The sequence below is a fragment of the Molossus molossus genome, unplaced genomic scaffold (assembly GCF_014108415.1).
Source record: "Molossus molossus isolate mMolMol1 unplaced genomic scaffold, mMolMol1.p scaffold_m16_p_12, whole genome shotgun sequence".
NCBI classification, from domain to species: Eukaryota; Metazoa; Chordata; class Mammalia; order Chiroptera; family Molossidae; genus Molossus; species Molossus molossus.
This window is the reverse complement of record NW_023425347.1, coordinates 86,972,314-86,986,724: the sequence shown is the minus strand read 5'-3', so window position 1 is coordinate 86,986,724 and position 14,411 is coordinate 86,972,314. Positions and strand designations below refer to the sequence as shown.

General features: G+C 54.8%; 1 protein-coding gene across 1 annotated transcript; it reads left to right on the top strand.

The window, feature by feature from the left end:
• Nucleotides 1-1,332: 1,332 nt before the first annotated feature.
• Nucleotides 1,333-13,657, top strand: EXTL1 (exostosin like glycosyltransferase 1). Its single transcript, XM_036257266.1, has 11 exons — nucleotides 1,333-2,102; nucleotides 7,259-7,343; nucleotides 7,643-7,750; nucleotides 8,634-8,753; nucleotides 9,412-9,544; nucleotides 9,743-9,849; nucleotides 10,705-10,794; nucleotides 11,489-11,575; nucleotides 11,918-12,078; nucleotides 13,149-13,320; nucleotides 13,475-13,657. Exons 1-11 carry the CDS (start codon nucleotides 1,333-1,335, stop codon nucleotides 13,655-13,657), a joined length of 2,016 nt encoding a protein of 671 aa, XP_036113159.1.
• The last annotated feature ends 754 nt before the right edge of the window (nucleotides 13,658-14,411 follow it).

The following is a 14,411-nucleotide window of genomic DNA, read 5'->3' as shown; positions in this document are numbered from 1 at the left end:
AGTTGGGAGCACTTTGCCCAATACCCTCACCCAGCCACTTAACACCCCACTTATGTTATATCACCGGATTTTTAGGCTCCCACACCCAGACCCCCAGCTGGGGTGACCAATGGGAAGCTCTAAGGATTAGGGTCAGGAGCTCAGGGTTCAAATTCCCCATCCTGCCTCTTAGCTGAGTCTCCTTAGAAGGATAACATCCCCTCCCTGAGTTTCACTTTTCTTTTCTGTAAAAAGCGACAGAGATAAGCCTCTGCCTTGTTGATGTGAGAATTCATAGACAGAGGCTATGATAGCTTGTGGCTACTGAGGTGTGGTCCCTGCTGGTTATTATTAGCAATCAAGAATTCTGGTTTGGAAGGGGTTAAGTGGAGACCCTGCCTCCCAGCCAGGAGCGAATGGAATCGGGGCTGGCAGGGGAGGAGCCAGGCTGCCACTAGGAGACAGATCTAGACTGGCCAGATATTGCCTGGAGAGGGAACCGAGGAGACACATCTTAAGTGCTTGGGGACCATGGGGCAGGGTGTAGATGCAGGGCTCCTGACCTCTGCGCTGTGACAGCTCCAAGCCAGAGCGTGCAGGGCCAGCTTCTAGAGGTTGGAGGAGGAAGGGCCGAGCTGCTTGAGTCGGAGACTGCGGCAGGAGGGGAGAGGACCAAGACCGAGAGCCCTCCTGGCCCCCCAAGCAGGGGGCACCAGCTGCACCCAGGCCTTGACCTCAGCTGACCCTGATAGCCCACACGGGGCACAGGGTCTAATTTTAGCTCAGCCGCAGGGCCCAAAGCCAAGGAGTGCCTGTCAGCAGGCACAAGGGTGGCCAGGGTTGCTCTGGGGCTGCTCGGGCAGGGGGAAGATTGGAGAGATCACCCTGCTCCTTCCAGCCCTGCACCCTGGCCAAGCCACCTCTTGTGGGAGTCCTGACAGATCCCCCATGGCCTGGCAGACAATCCTCTCCACTGAGGGCCAGGTCAGGGAGTTCAGCCAGAAGGGCAGAAGGACACAGTCTAGCAGTCTGGACAGAGGTTGCATCAGCCTAAATAGTGCCCAGGGGCAGAGGGTCCTGCCGGAAGAGCAAAAGCTGGCTTGGTTGTCCAAACGCCACGGAAGCAGAGTCCCAACTGCTGGAAGGCAAGGCCAGAAAGCTGGGTCCTACCTGGTCTCCTTGTGCCTGGTTGGTGACTTACTGTTTGACCCTACGCAGGCAGCCTGCTCTTGATGAGCCTTAGTCTTCCCATCTATACAATAAGGGCACAGAAATAGGTTGATCCCAGCTCCAGTGGCCCACCCTCCGGCCCTGCTTCTCCTGCATCCCCCAGCCCTGGCTGTGGGTGGCCACATGCAGTCGTGGAGAAGGAAGTCCCTCTGGTTGGCACTGTTGGCCTCCTGGCTCCTTGGCCTCCTGGGAATCTTTCCCCTTCTCCGTCTGGCAGTGCCCACCAGGCCTCAGGCAGGGGCCCCCCAAGGCTGGCCCCGCTGGCTGGATGCAGAGCTTCTGCAGAGTTTCTCCCAGCCTGGGGAGCTCCCAGAAGATGCCCCTCAGTCTCTTCAAGCCCCCCATGGCGGCAGCTGCAACTGGGGAGCTTGCTTTGACGCCTCGAAGTGCAAGCGTGGTGGTTTCAAGGTGTTCATGGATCCAGTGGCTGGACCCGTCTCTGAGACTCAGCTCAAGATCCTGGCTTCCATTGAGGGATCCCGCTACCACACTGTCAGCCCTACCGAGGCCTGCCTCCACGTCCTCAGCCTGGATGCCCCAGCTGGACAGTGCAGCCTGGTGCCCCCGGAATGGAACGAGGGCCAGAACCATCTGGTTCTCCGGCTCCACCCAGCCTCCTGCTCCTGGACTTTCCAACTGGGACAGGCGATGGTGGCCGAGGCCAGCCCCACAGTGGACGCCTTCCGGCCTGGCTTCGACGTGGCCCTCCCGCTTCTCCCTGAAACCCACCCGTTTCAAGGTGGGGCTCCTGGCCAGCTGCAGCAGCACAGCCCCCATCCCGGGGTCGCTCTGCTAGCCCTGGCGGAGGAGAGGGGTGGGTGGCGCACGGCAGGTACCAACTCCTCTGCCTGCCCCTGGGATGGGCACTGTGACCAGAACCATGGATCTGAGCAGTAAGTGGACTTTCTCCTTGGGGGCTGGATGGGAGGGATATGTAACGGGAGCGAGCCTAGAAGCCAGGGTAGAGGGCAGGATTGAGATGGAAGAATCATCTACAGCAGGAGGGACTCAAGTTAGACAGCAGAAAGCACTACCAGCAAGATGGTGATTTGCTGCAAGAGGTATCCAAGGCAGGTTTTGGAGTCCTCCCTCAGGGATCTTTATTTTTTTATTTTTATTTTTTTTTATCCTCACCCAAGGACATTTTTCGATATTTTGTTCAGATAGAGTGGGAAGGAGAGAGAGAGAGAGAGAGAAACATCGACATGAAAGGGACACATCGGGTGGTCGCCACCCACACAACCCAATCAGGGCCGGGGACAAACTGCAACTGAGGTACGTGGCCTTAGCAGGAACCAAACCCGGGTCTCTCCAGACCACAGGCCAACGCTCTAACCGCTGAGCCAAACCGGCCAGGGCCTCCCTCAGGGATCTTTAAAAACATAAAACATAACTCACTCTTATTCTTTTTCTCTTATTCAATTTTAATATTTTATTTAACATATACTTCTATAGTGCTTGCTCTGTGCTAAGCACTTTCATAAATAATGATTATAATAAGATAATACCAATTGCTGTCACTGTTTGTGTACAGTCACTGAAGCTCAGAGATGTTAAGTAATTTGTTTGAAGTCAGCCAGCCAGAAAGAGTGTGCCAGTATTTTAATTCAGAATTGCCAGTCTCCAAAGCCTTCAGCATTAGAATTCTGAGTTTTAAGAGTTTATGATTGCCCTGGCCAGTTTGGCTCAGCGGTTAGAGCGTCGGCCTGCGGTCCGGAGAGACCCGGGTTCGGTTCCCGCTAAGGGCACGTACTTCGGTTGCAGTTTGTCCCTGACCCTGGTTGGTCGTGAGGGTGGCAGCCACTCGATGTGTCCCTTCACATCGATGTTTCTCTCTCTTTCTCTCCCTCCCACTCTATCTGTACAAAAAATGGAAAAATATCCTCGGGTGAGGAAAAAATAAAAAAAATAAAAATAAATAAAAAGAGTTTATGATCAACCCCATCAAATGCCTCAGAGCCATGGAGATAAGTCACAGATAGAAACTGCTTCTATGTTTCAATTTGGGGATTAACCTCTCAAGCAAATAGCCTTTAGTTACAGCAAATATGAATAAGGTTAGATTTACAGAAGAATTTCCTGCCAGTGAGAGTCCTGAATACAAATAAGGGGCATCAGGGCCTATGGGACATGAAATACTTGTTTAGAAACTTCTGTCTACCTGGGCTAGTTGGGGTGACATACCTTAGGTGATAGAGCAATTAACCCCTAAGCGCCCTAACCCCTCTGCACCCCCAGGAGGCCAGCAGTATACAAAGGCTGGCTGGGCAGACAAGAATGAAAATCCCACTGAGGTTGTCCAGCGCCCCTGAAGCAGAGGGTTCCCTCTCCATCTCCCAGGGCAGACCTGAGTTGGAATCTATCATCCTTCCCTTGCTCCTTCCCCCAGGCACCTCCTGTTTTTGGTTGGAGCAACATGGGCTCTTCTGAGCTCTCCCTCCCTCCCAGGAATTCCTCCATTTTTGCCCCTGCTTGGGGCTTCTGGGGCTTGTCTCAGCCAAAGGGCACTTGTGGGAATGAATCCATTTCCCTCCTCAAGGGAGCACCACAGCCAGGGCCCCCTCAGCCTTTCTGCCAGGACTCACCCCCTAGCAGGCATCCTTGGCAGTTACCCGAAAAGCCAGGATCCCCCAGGTACCTCAAGCTCAGAGCTCACCTTTGGTGACAAGGTTCTCCACGCACCGTTCCCGCGTCATTTTCTGACTGGGCACTTAGCTATTCCCGCTTACAGAAAGCGCTTCCCGCTGACTTTAGCTGCTGCTAAATGCAATCGGTTATTGGTGAATCTGAAAGCGGTTGCAGCCTGAACTTCTTTGAGAAACTGAAAGTTCAGGACCTGCATACAGTAGGTATGATGCCTGGTAGGCTCTAATATTGTCCTCTGAATGTCAAGGACTTGTCTTTGGCTTCAGCCCACCTGTAGGTAACAGGAGTTCTAATCTCTGGGGTAGTTTGAGCCTCAGTTTCCCCGGAGTGCCAGCTAGCTGCCTGAGCGAGCCGGACAGTATAGGGACAGAGAGATAGAGGGAGGCCTACAGCCACGGGGGCAGCCCCTGGATGGTGGCCTGAATATACTGCTGGCCAGAGAAAGAGGCGATTCTCAGTCCCTGCCACTGACCCACATTCACGCAACTGGCAGGCAGGGGGGGAGGGGAAGAAGCATGTATTTGGGAAAGCTTGACCTGGGCCAGGTGCGGAGCCAGCCACCTTACGTAAGGCATGCCTGATCCTCTGCCCACCCTTCGAGTATTCCCATTTCTGGGAACAGGAAACTGAGGCTCAGAGAGGTGCAGGGAGCCAGCCAAGGGCCTTCAGTGACAAGCTCCTTGATTCTCCACAGCCTCCCTCCTGTTTCTGACCAGGCAGTTGGCATTGGGATTAAACCCTGCACTTCTGGCTCTGAAGCCCATGTTTTTTCCACCTTTGTTGAACAGTCTCCTGTTGCTTTGGAATAAGCCTCCGCTCATTGAAATTGTTATTTATTTTTATGAATAGGGAATTCATTCAGATGGTACAAAATTCCAAAGGCACAAGAAGGTACACAGTAAAAACTCCCTCCCAGCGCCCGCTCTGGCCACCTCGTTTTCCTTCTGGAACCAGACACCGCAGCTAGTTGGTCTTGTGTCTTGTCTGAGGCTCTGTGTGTACCAGCAGCACGTGCACGTGCTCTCCCGCTGTTTATCTGTTTATTTGCATAAACGTCTCCGCTAGGCACAGGGGGTGCAGTGCTTAGGACCCATGATACTTTTAGGAGCCTATGAAAATGTTCTCATTTCTTTCAAAATCAGGAGAAAAAAATATGAACTTTGAGGTAGAAGAAAACATTTTCATATATAATATTAATACGTTCATTTTTATATCAACACAGTTATCAAATATAATTCTCATGAAGTGTTTATGGCAGAGGCGCCACGAGGCTGGGGCATGGGAAGGTCGGTGGGGCCACCTTGACTCCAGCCTTGGCACTGAGGCCCTGAGGCCCTGGCAAGCACCTTGCATGGTCACAGAACCCAAAGGCTTCTTTGGCAGTTACCACAGTAATCCTTCTATAACACAGCCACACACACACACACACACACACACACACACACACACACACCTCTACTGATGGGGAACTTACCACCTCCAATGGCCTCCCACTGGCTGCTCACCACCAGCTCCATTACTAGAATTTGTGCTGAAACACTTTTCAGACATTGGGTCCGTTGGTCCCGGGTCTAGCCTCTCTGGCACACTGAGAATTTATTCGCTTAGCACCCACTGAGTGCCCATTCTCCAGGCGCTCTGCTAGGCCCTGGAGATACCGAGATGAGGGAGGTCACAGCCTTGTCCTCGTGGAGCTCAGTCCTGTAGGAGAGACGGACAAGTCCATGGTTATGACACACACTGAAGCAGAGAGAGGCTGTGCAAGATGCCTGCCTGGGCCCTGTACTTCAGAGCTAGGTGGGCCTCAGTTTCTTCATCTGTAAAACGGGATACTAACATCACATGCCTGCCATCTCGTAGGGTTGCGTGAGAATGAACTGAGGTCACGGACGTAAAGCACAAAGTGTGTGCTCAGTAAAGGTTAGCTTGGCTCACTACTACAGCAGTGCACACAGGGCCTATGGGAGCAGAGGGGAGGGAGCATCTCTAGGGCAATCGGGAAGGCTTCCTGAAGGAAATGATGTCTGAACTTAGACATTAAGATCAAGTAGGTTTCCTCGGGCTGCGAGGCAGGGGAGGGATGCTCCGGGCTGAGGTAGAAGGACTTGCAAAGAGAGGAAACAGTGGAGGCTAATGAGGACTGAGTAGGGTGGTTCATTCAGCAGGCTCTTTGTTTCTGGGTTCTCTGAAGCCTGAACCTTAGGCATTTGCAGTCCCTTAAGGCTTTACTGGGGTGGGGGAGGGGGTACAGCTGGCTGGTGTTGCCCCTTTTAATGAAGTGGAAGGTGTTCTGTTGTTTAACTTGTGGCTTCTTCCAGGGACAGCCTGGAGGACACCTGAGCACTGGAGGAAGAAGGCAGAGGTCCTCTGGGAGACCCTAGCAGCAGCCCTGGGTGGTTCAAATAACCCAGGGTTTGGAGTTAGCACACCTTGATTCTAGCTCCGGCTCTGCCCAATCCTTGCTGAGACCCCGAGCTCCTCTCTGAGCGGGACTCAGTCTCCCCATCTGTTCAGTGAGGATTGGTCCAGAGACTGACTACGGACTCCCAGGACTGCTTCTTGAAGGTTCAGATGTAGGACCAGACAGGCTGTGGCTCAGGAGGACCCTGGGACGTCTGGGCTATTCATCAGTCCTACTCTGAGCATGCTGTGAGCCCAGAAGCCCTGCCCGCACCACCCCTTCCCGCCCAGCGGCTAGGTCATGGGCACTACTTCTCTGGGTGGGCAGTCCCAGGGAAGTGACTCTGAGGAGGCAATGACTGCCCCCCTACCCTACAGGCACATAGCCTGAGTGTGGCCCTGGAGTGGGGGTGGGGCGCAGAGGAACAGAGGATGCCTGTCCTGGGCTGGAGGGCCTCTGGACAGCAGCTTCTTGTGTGGTTCCAGGCTGGGGGCCCAGCCCACCTTGTGACAGAGGAGCCTTTCATGGCCTGGCCTCTCAGGATGGGGGAGGGCAGGGCGTGGAGCCGCCACTCAGGTGAGGGCTGCCTGAGATTCCGTGTGTGGCAGAGCCGCGGGAGGGCACACACGTGTGGGTCCAAGTCAGACTGGGCCTTGGAAAGTCAGATCCTGCCGCCTCCCATCTTGAAGTGAGGAAACTGGGCCAGAGAGGAGAAGGGAGGTGTCTAAGGCCAGCAAGGGCAGGGGCAGAGCTAGGACCCAGGGCACCTGCCTCCCAGCCCAGGTGTGAGTGTGGGACGAGTGTGATGCTGGTGCTTGTGTATCAGTGTGTAGCTTTGCTCATGCATGAGTGTTTGCTAACATACGAGAACACGATGTGTTTGTACATTGTGAATCTGGGAGTGTTGGTATGGGGGCTGGGGTGTCACAGAAGGAGCCAGGTGGGGGGAAGGGCAGCTGTCTCGGGCCTCATGTGTGCTGGACCCCTCCTGTCCTTCCTTAGGACCCACCCTAGGGCATCGCTACCCAATGCCATCTTCTGCCTCATCCCAGGTCCTGGCGCCTCGCACTTCCTCCAAGCCCTGCAGGTACAACCCCAACGTGGGCATCCCCCATCCTGTGCCCCCACAGTCCTGAGCTGCCAGCGTTCTCCCGGTCCCAGGCCAATGGGAAGGAGAAGCGAGCTGCCCTTTGAGCCTTTACCCTGGGACTCAGGGCCAGCGGCCATGTTCATCTCGCCCTCTGCAGAACACCCACACTCCCCAAACCACTTTCCTCTCCTCTTTGCTCCTTGCCCCCAATAGCAGCAGCTGCTGACTTGGAACTGGGAGGTGGGTGAGTGTGTGCAGGGTGGGCCTGGGCACCCCAGTGACACCCCTCTTCCCAGGCTGGCTGCATCCCTGTGCTTCTCAGCCCACACTGGGAGTTGCCCTTCTCCGAGGTCATCGACTGGACCAAGGCGGCCATTGTAGCTGATGAGAGGCTTCCACTTCAGGTAGCGGAGGACCCTGCCTACGAGCGGGGACTGGACCCAGGACATGGGAGGGACCCCAGGATCCCAGCCCCAGGGGAGCCTCAGTCCTCATTCCTATCTCCCCTCTATGTGGTATGTTGATGATTTGGCACCCCACCTCTGCCCCCGGCTCCAAGCCTCTGGGACTCCATAGGATCAGAAAGAGGCAGACTCCGGAGGGTTCTGAGAGCAAGTCCTGAGCCTCTTTCAGCCTCAGTTTCCCCATTTGTACAATGGAATGAGTTAGAACAGGAGAACTCCATTGACTCAGCCCCACTGGCCCATGACTACTTAAATATCCAATTTAAGGGAAGACCACACACACACACACACACACACACACACACACAATCCCAAATTGTAGTGTCTCCATGGGGCTTTGATTGGCAAAGGAAAAGACCCAGTGGCTTTTCCATCTGATGAAACTAATTTTGCCCAGCTCTGAAAAACAGATGTGTGAGCCTTTAATCTGCTAAGAAGTGAGAATGGTGGAGGGAGTTAGTAATACCTGCCATTCACTGCACCTCTACAATGTGAGGAGAACTCAGTGTGTACTAACTTAATCCTCACAACCACTCTACAGGGCAGGTGCAATTATCACCCCCACTTTATAGATGAGGAGATAGACTCAGAGAGGTTAAGCAGCTTGTCCACAGTCACAGTTACTAAATGGCATTTAAATTCAGCCCTCTGTGACCCTTGAACTCTTGATGCTCTGTTACCTGGGACCTGGCCTGGGGTGGCTACTGCTAACTCTGGAGAACCATGGAGAGAGGCCTTCTGGTTCCCAGACCTCCAACCCCAGGTGTCCCCACCCCAGGGTCAGTTAGGGCATGCCTTCTCCTTTTCTCCCTCTGTGGCCCAGGTCCTGGCTGCCCTCCAGGAGATGCCACCCACGCGGGTCCTGGCCCTGCGTCAGCAGACCCAGTTTTTGTGGGATACCTACTTCTCCTCAGTGGAGAAGGTCATCCATACCACTCTAGAGGTAAGGGGGCCTCGCCTGGTAGGGCCTCTGGCACTTGGCTTCTGCCCCTCTTGACGCCTCCTCTGCCTTGTCTGGGTGCCCCCTCTGCCTTGTCTGGGTGCCCTCTCTGCCTTGCCTGGGTGCTCCCTCTGCCTTGCCTGGGTGCCCCCTCTGCCTTGCCTGGGTGCCTCCTCTGCCTTGTCTGGGCTTCCCTCTTAAAGATGCTTCTGGGATGAATGTAAGACTGGAGCTCTTGGGTAAATTTCTTCCCCAGTGTTGGCCCCAGGTTCCCCTTCTGGAGAGGGACAGCTGTGACAAATAGATTCCAAAGTATGTACCAACTCCAGTTGATAGGTCCTGGCTGCCCCCGCACTGCGTTGGGAGGGGTTCTGGGTCTGGAAAGAATGTCATCAGCTGTGATGTCTGTTGTGAGTGAGGAAGGAGAGGGAGGCAGCGAGCTCACCAACATCTGCCAACTCTGGACACCATCTCCAAGTGCCCTGTACTCTGGACTTCTGAACCCTTCTGTCTCCAGGGATTTGGGTGATGCAGCTACCACCCTATCCTCCTCCATAGCCTGACAGGGAAAGTTCCAGGACACACCAGGTCCTCACTTCCTCAGACCCCGCCCACTGCCACCCTGGCCACTCCCTCTACAGAGCCTGCTCTCATTTTGCAGATTATTCAGGACCGGATCCTTGGAGTATCTGCTCACCCGACACTGTTGTGGAATAGCCCCCCGGGGGCACTCCTGACCCTGCCCATGTTTTCCACAAGTCCCTCGGACTTTCCCTTCTATCACCTACAGCAGGGTATGGCCTGGGGATGGGACAACCTTAAGTCCCCTCATTAACTCTCCCCAAGTTCCTCCAAGTGTCAACCATAGAGTCCCACCAAGGCCCTTCCCAAGTCCCCAACATCTCTCCTGGTTCCCAGGGTCCCCAACCTGGGTCACTCATCAGGGGGTTCTGTCCCCTCTCACTCTAATAGCCTGTGTCTCATTCCCCCAGGCTCTCGCCCTGAAGGCAGGTTCAGCGCCCTGATCTGGGTGGGGGCCCCAGGCCAGCCCCCCCTGAAGCTCATCCAGGCAGTGGCAGGCTCCCAGCACTGTGCCCAGGTCTGCCCCCTGCCAGCCGGGGTCCTGGAATCCAGGGTGGGGGCAGAGGACAGGGCAGTGCCCGTGAAGACACATAAACCCTAAAGATACCACCCATTTTGGGGGGAGTGGAGGCATGGGGAGGACTTTCAAGGGCCCTTACTGCCTTCTTCTTTAAGACCCAAGTTTCTTGTACTTTCCCCCCACCTTCTCTCTGTCCCCCCATGGAAAGTGATGACTCCATCTGAAAAGCAGGTAGGTGTCTCTTGGGGAGGCTGGAGAAATAAACATCTGTGTTCACTCATTTATTCACCCAGCAGTCACTTTCTGAGCACCAGGCCCTGGGCTTGATGCTGAGGATGCAGAGGAAAAGCGAGAAAGGATTTTGCCCTGGGATTCAGATTCACTTTGCATTTCCCAGCGCCGGACTGTCAAATGCCATTTCCAGAGAAGCCAGCTAGACTCTAGATTGTTGTAGAGGGGGAAGCAGTGAGCTCAGCCAGGACACGGCTGGAGTGGCAACAAAGATGGGACATTTGAGCTGGGCTGGGAATAATAATGAAACAGGAGGAAGAAAATGAAAATCTCCGAGACAACATGGGGATGGGATATGGGGTCAGGACCCAGGCTAGGGGTCCACCACTAGAACTCTCTTGAGTTCTAACGCCACAGAAAGCTACCTTCCTGTCACTGGAATTCCTGCCTTCCAGAAGCCTGGAGGCAACAACAGGGCAGTAACCAAAGGACCTTGACTCCAACTAAGCTCTTCTCCCAAACACGTATACAGCTGCTCACCCAATATTTCTTCCATCCTGAGAAAGATGGCTCGTGGGCTCTTTCTGCTCCAGACTTCAGTAATGCACCCTTTCCTCCTAGATCTTGGTTCTCTGGAGCAATGACAAGCCACTCCCGCCCAGGTGGCCTGAGACAGTAGTGCCCTTGATAGTCATCAAGGGGCACAGGAAGGTAAGGGATGGGGAGGAGCGTGGAAGGGGTGAGCTCAGCCCTGGAAGGCTGGGAACGGGGGAGGGCATTTACTTGGGCCCGAGCTAAAGCTGGACTTCACGATGGGCCTGAAGAAATTGGACAGGAGGTTTGGGCTACAGGCCTAATAGGAATGATTCTCTTCCATCCCTGGCCCTTGTGAATTGTGCTTCCAGAGAAATGGGGTTTTATGAGCTGGGAGTACTTTGGATTTTCAGATGAGGGATTGAGGAGAAACCTGGGATCCTGAGGAAACATGGCAAATGGGCCAGAGGGGAGTATCTTCTGTGAACCTGGGATGGTATGAGCCACCTGTCTGCTGTGTGGTTCTGGGCAAGTCCCTTTATCTCTGCACCTGTTTCTTTCAAATGAAGGATGTTTGACAAACCCTTCCAGGGTTGAGGTGAGCATCCAATGAAATAAGGGAGCAATCCTGAGATGTCAAAACTGAAAGGGCCCCTAGCACCAACAGCCCCTTTTCACCAAAAAGGAAAACTGGATTCCAGAGAGGTAAAAGGAGTTCCTCAGGTTCGAGTTCCCGGAAGGCTTACTATTTTCATGCCTTCCCTTCACACCATGCCTGCCGGACTCCTGCTTAGCAGATCCTCGGACATTCACTGTGGGAGCCTGGGGAGGTTCCCACCGCTTAGCTGCCCTCACCCCCCTCCCACTGCAGGTCAGTGACCGCTTCTTCCCGTACAGTGCCATCAGCACCGATGCCATCCTCAGCCTCGATGCCCACAGCAGTCTTTCCACAAGTGAGGTGAGGACTGGGCCCAGTGTAGGTGGGGACTGAGCCACAGGGCCCTGGAGGCCCCTCCGATTCCCTGAGCTGGGAGGGCCAGATGTCAAGAGGTCCAGCCATTTGCCTTTGAAACCACCCCAGCAAGCCACTCAGCCTCCTCCTTAGAAATCCAACAGAAGCTTTTCATAAAATCTTTCGAAAACATTTTTTTTTTTTTCAGCTCCCAGCTGAAAAAGTTCCCCTAAGCATCCCCTGGAAACTTTTATGTTCTTATCTCCTCTCCTGAGTCCCTTCAGCCAGGCTGGCTTGGCCTCATCACTGGATGTTCCTTCCTCACACCTCATGTCAATATCTCCCCAGGTGGACTTCGCTTTTGCGGTGTGGCAGAGCTTCCCAGAGCGCATGGTGGGCTTTGTGACATGGAGCCACTTCTGGGACGAGGCCCAGGGTGGCTGGGGCTACACTGCTGAGAGGGCCAATGAATTCTCCATGGTCCTCACCTCTGCTGCCTTCTACCATAGGTACGGGTGGTAGCCCTGGCACTGGGATCAGAGGGCCAGACACTCCCTCCTTACACCAAGAGCAGGATAGCACGGGAGTGAATACAGCAGTCAGCTTAGAACCCAGAGATCCAGGTTCAAGGCCCAGATCTGCCATGTCCCATCTCTTGAGGTTCAGCTTCCTCATTTGTAAAATGTATTCACCTCACAGGGCTGGTGTGATAATCAAATGATAAAAGAAAATAAATTTTAATAAATTAAAAAAAAATAAATGTGCACCCCACGCTTGGGGCAGGGACTAAATTCTGGAGGGCCTCTTTAGAGGAGTTCCTTAAACAAGTTTTAAACCAAACATGTTTTGCTCAGTGGTTAGAGTGTCGGCCTGTGGTCCAGAGAGACCCGGGTTTGGTTCCTGCTAAGGGCACGTACCTCGGTTGCAGTTTGTCCCCGGCCCTGGTTGAGTCGGGTGGCAGCCACTCGATGTGTCCCTTTCATGTCAATGTTCCTCTTTCTCTCTCTCCCCCTCCCACTCTATCTGAACAAAATATGGAGAAATGTCCTCAGGTGAGGATAAAAAAACAAAAATAAACCAAACATGTTTAAACCAAATAGGGAACCTCGTGCAGGGAATTCTCAGTAGAGTGGATGAGACCCCTAATGTCTGCAGGGCCCAGGTTGTTCTGTAGGGGGCTCTGTGAAGCAAGGCTCACCTGGGTGGCCTCAGCCTGGTTAATCCTGTCCTTGTGTCCTTCCAGAAGCTGGCTTTGGGCTGCCATTTTTGATGGCCTGGGAACCAGCTGATTCCCCTGCATTCTGGCTGAGTTCATGCCTCAGAGCCTGGGGTGGGAGCCCCAGGGAGCTGTGAGGAGGGGGCAGGGACTACTCCATTGGCTGCAGACAAGCCACAGAGCACAGAACAGTGGAGAGCAGTTAGTGCTTGAGGTGGGAGTTCTCTGAAGTGGCCAGGGCTCAGAGAGGGGAGCAGGGTTTTCTCAAGAGGCTTGGAGATTAGGGTCAAAGGGAAAGAGAGGATGGGACGGGGAAACTGGTGCCTGGGCTGCAACCTCTTCCTGTCTTCCTCCCTCACCCAGGTATTACCACACCCTCTTCACCTACTCCCTGTCCAAGGCTCTGAGGAGCCTGGCAGATGACGCACCCACCTGTGTGGACGTCCTCATGAACTTCCTAGTAGCATCAGTCACCAAGCTGCCCCCTATAAAGGTGCCCTATGGGAAGGGGCACCAGGAAGGCAGACCACCACTGGTGAGGATGGAAGGGGGCTGGTTTGCACTGGGAAGGGAGGGAGGGAGGGTTCCCTCTCACCCGCCAACCCGAATGCTTTCTGCTGCAGGGGGCGGGGAGAGGCTGGGTTCGGAAGGACCGAAATCCTTCGACACATTTCTCCTTCCCTTCTTAGGTGCCTGCGGGCCTCGGGTCCGAACCTGCGCCGCAGCCCTTAAACCAAGATTGCATCAACCAGGTGGCAGCAGGGTTCGGCCACATGCCCCTGGTGTCCTCTCGCCTCCGTCTGGACCCAGTGCTCTTCAAGGACCCGGTGTCCGTGCTGCGCAAGAAGTATCGCAGCCTGGAGAAGCCTTAAGAAGGGCCCACGGCGACCCCTCCCTTGCTCCTGGGGGCGCTGCATCTGCTTGGAGGGGAGGCTCGGCTTAGATGTTCCCTCTCTTGAGGCATCTAGGGACCCAATCATGGTTCCCAGTTGGCCAACACGTCAGATCCGGATTAGCCAATCATATCATAGCGCCCGGAGGGGGCGGGACCTCGCCCCACTCTCCAGCCCAGCGGCCAGTGTCAGTTCCCAGATGCGCTGAGCTGTCTTGTCTCGGTGCCTCACTTCTAGTTGTCTTTGAAGTCGTCGCCTGCTCCAAGGACTTGCCTAGCCCCACCCCTTCTCCGGATCAGTTTGGTCTCCTCTGCGCTTTCACAGCCCGTGGTTTCCGCAGCCCCGCGCTGTTCATGCTGTCTCGCCTCGTACACCATCAGGCCCCAGGACTGGCCTGGGAGCCCCGGGAGGGCAGGGTCGTGTCCTCGTCTCTCTGGCCTTGCAGGTGCGCTACGAAATGTGACGGACAGATAATGAGAAGAGACATCAACTGCGTGCCTGGCCCTGTGAGGACGGTGGCGGGAGTGTGGACAAGATGTGCCGAGTGAGAAGACAAAACCGTCCCCATCCCTGGGGTTCCTACTCCGGCTGGAAGGCAGCTATCCACAGACGCCTGGGTTGCCAGGCGCAATCCTCGCGTCTGGAGTTGGAGCAAAGAGGCGCCGGACAGCCAGTTTCCCGGCTTCCTTCCCGACCCGGCCGCGCAAAATGGGGAGGGGAGGAAAGGAATGAG

Bases quoted from the DNA above. Each gene is read 5' to 3' on its own strand.
- EXTL1 (XM_036257266.1), top strand. From the start codon at position 1,333: ATGCAGTCGTGGAGAAGGAAGTCCCTCTGGTTGGCACTGTTGGCCTCC. The intron at 2,103-7,258 runs GTAAGTGGACTT...GTCCTTCCTTAG, and splicing joins CAGAACCATGGATCTGAGCA to GACCCACCCTAGGGCATCGC. The intron at 7,344-7,642 runs GTACAACCCCAA...CCCTCTTCCCAG, and splicing joins ACTTCCTCCAAGCCCTGCAG to GCTGGCTGCATCCCTGTGCT.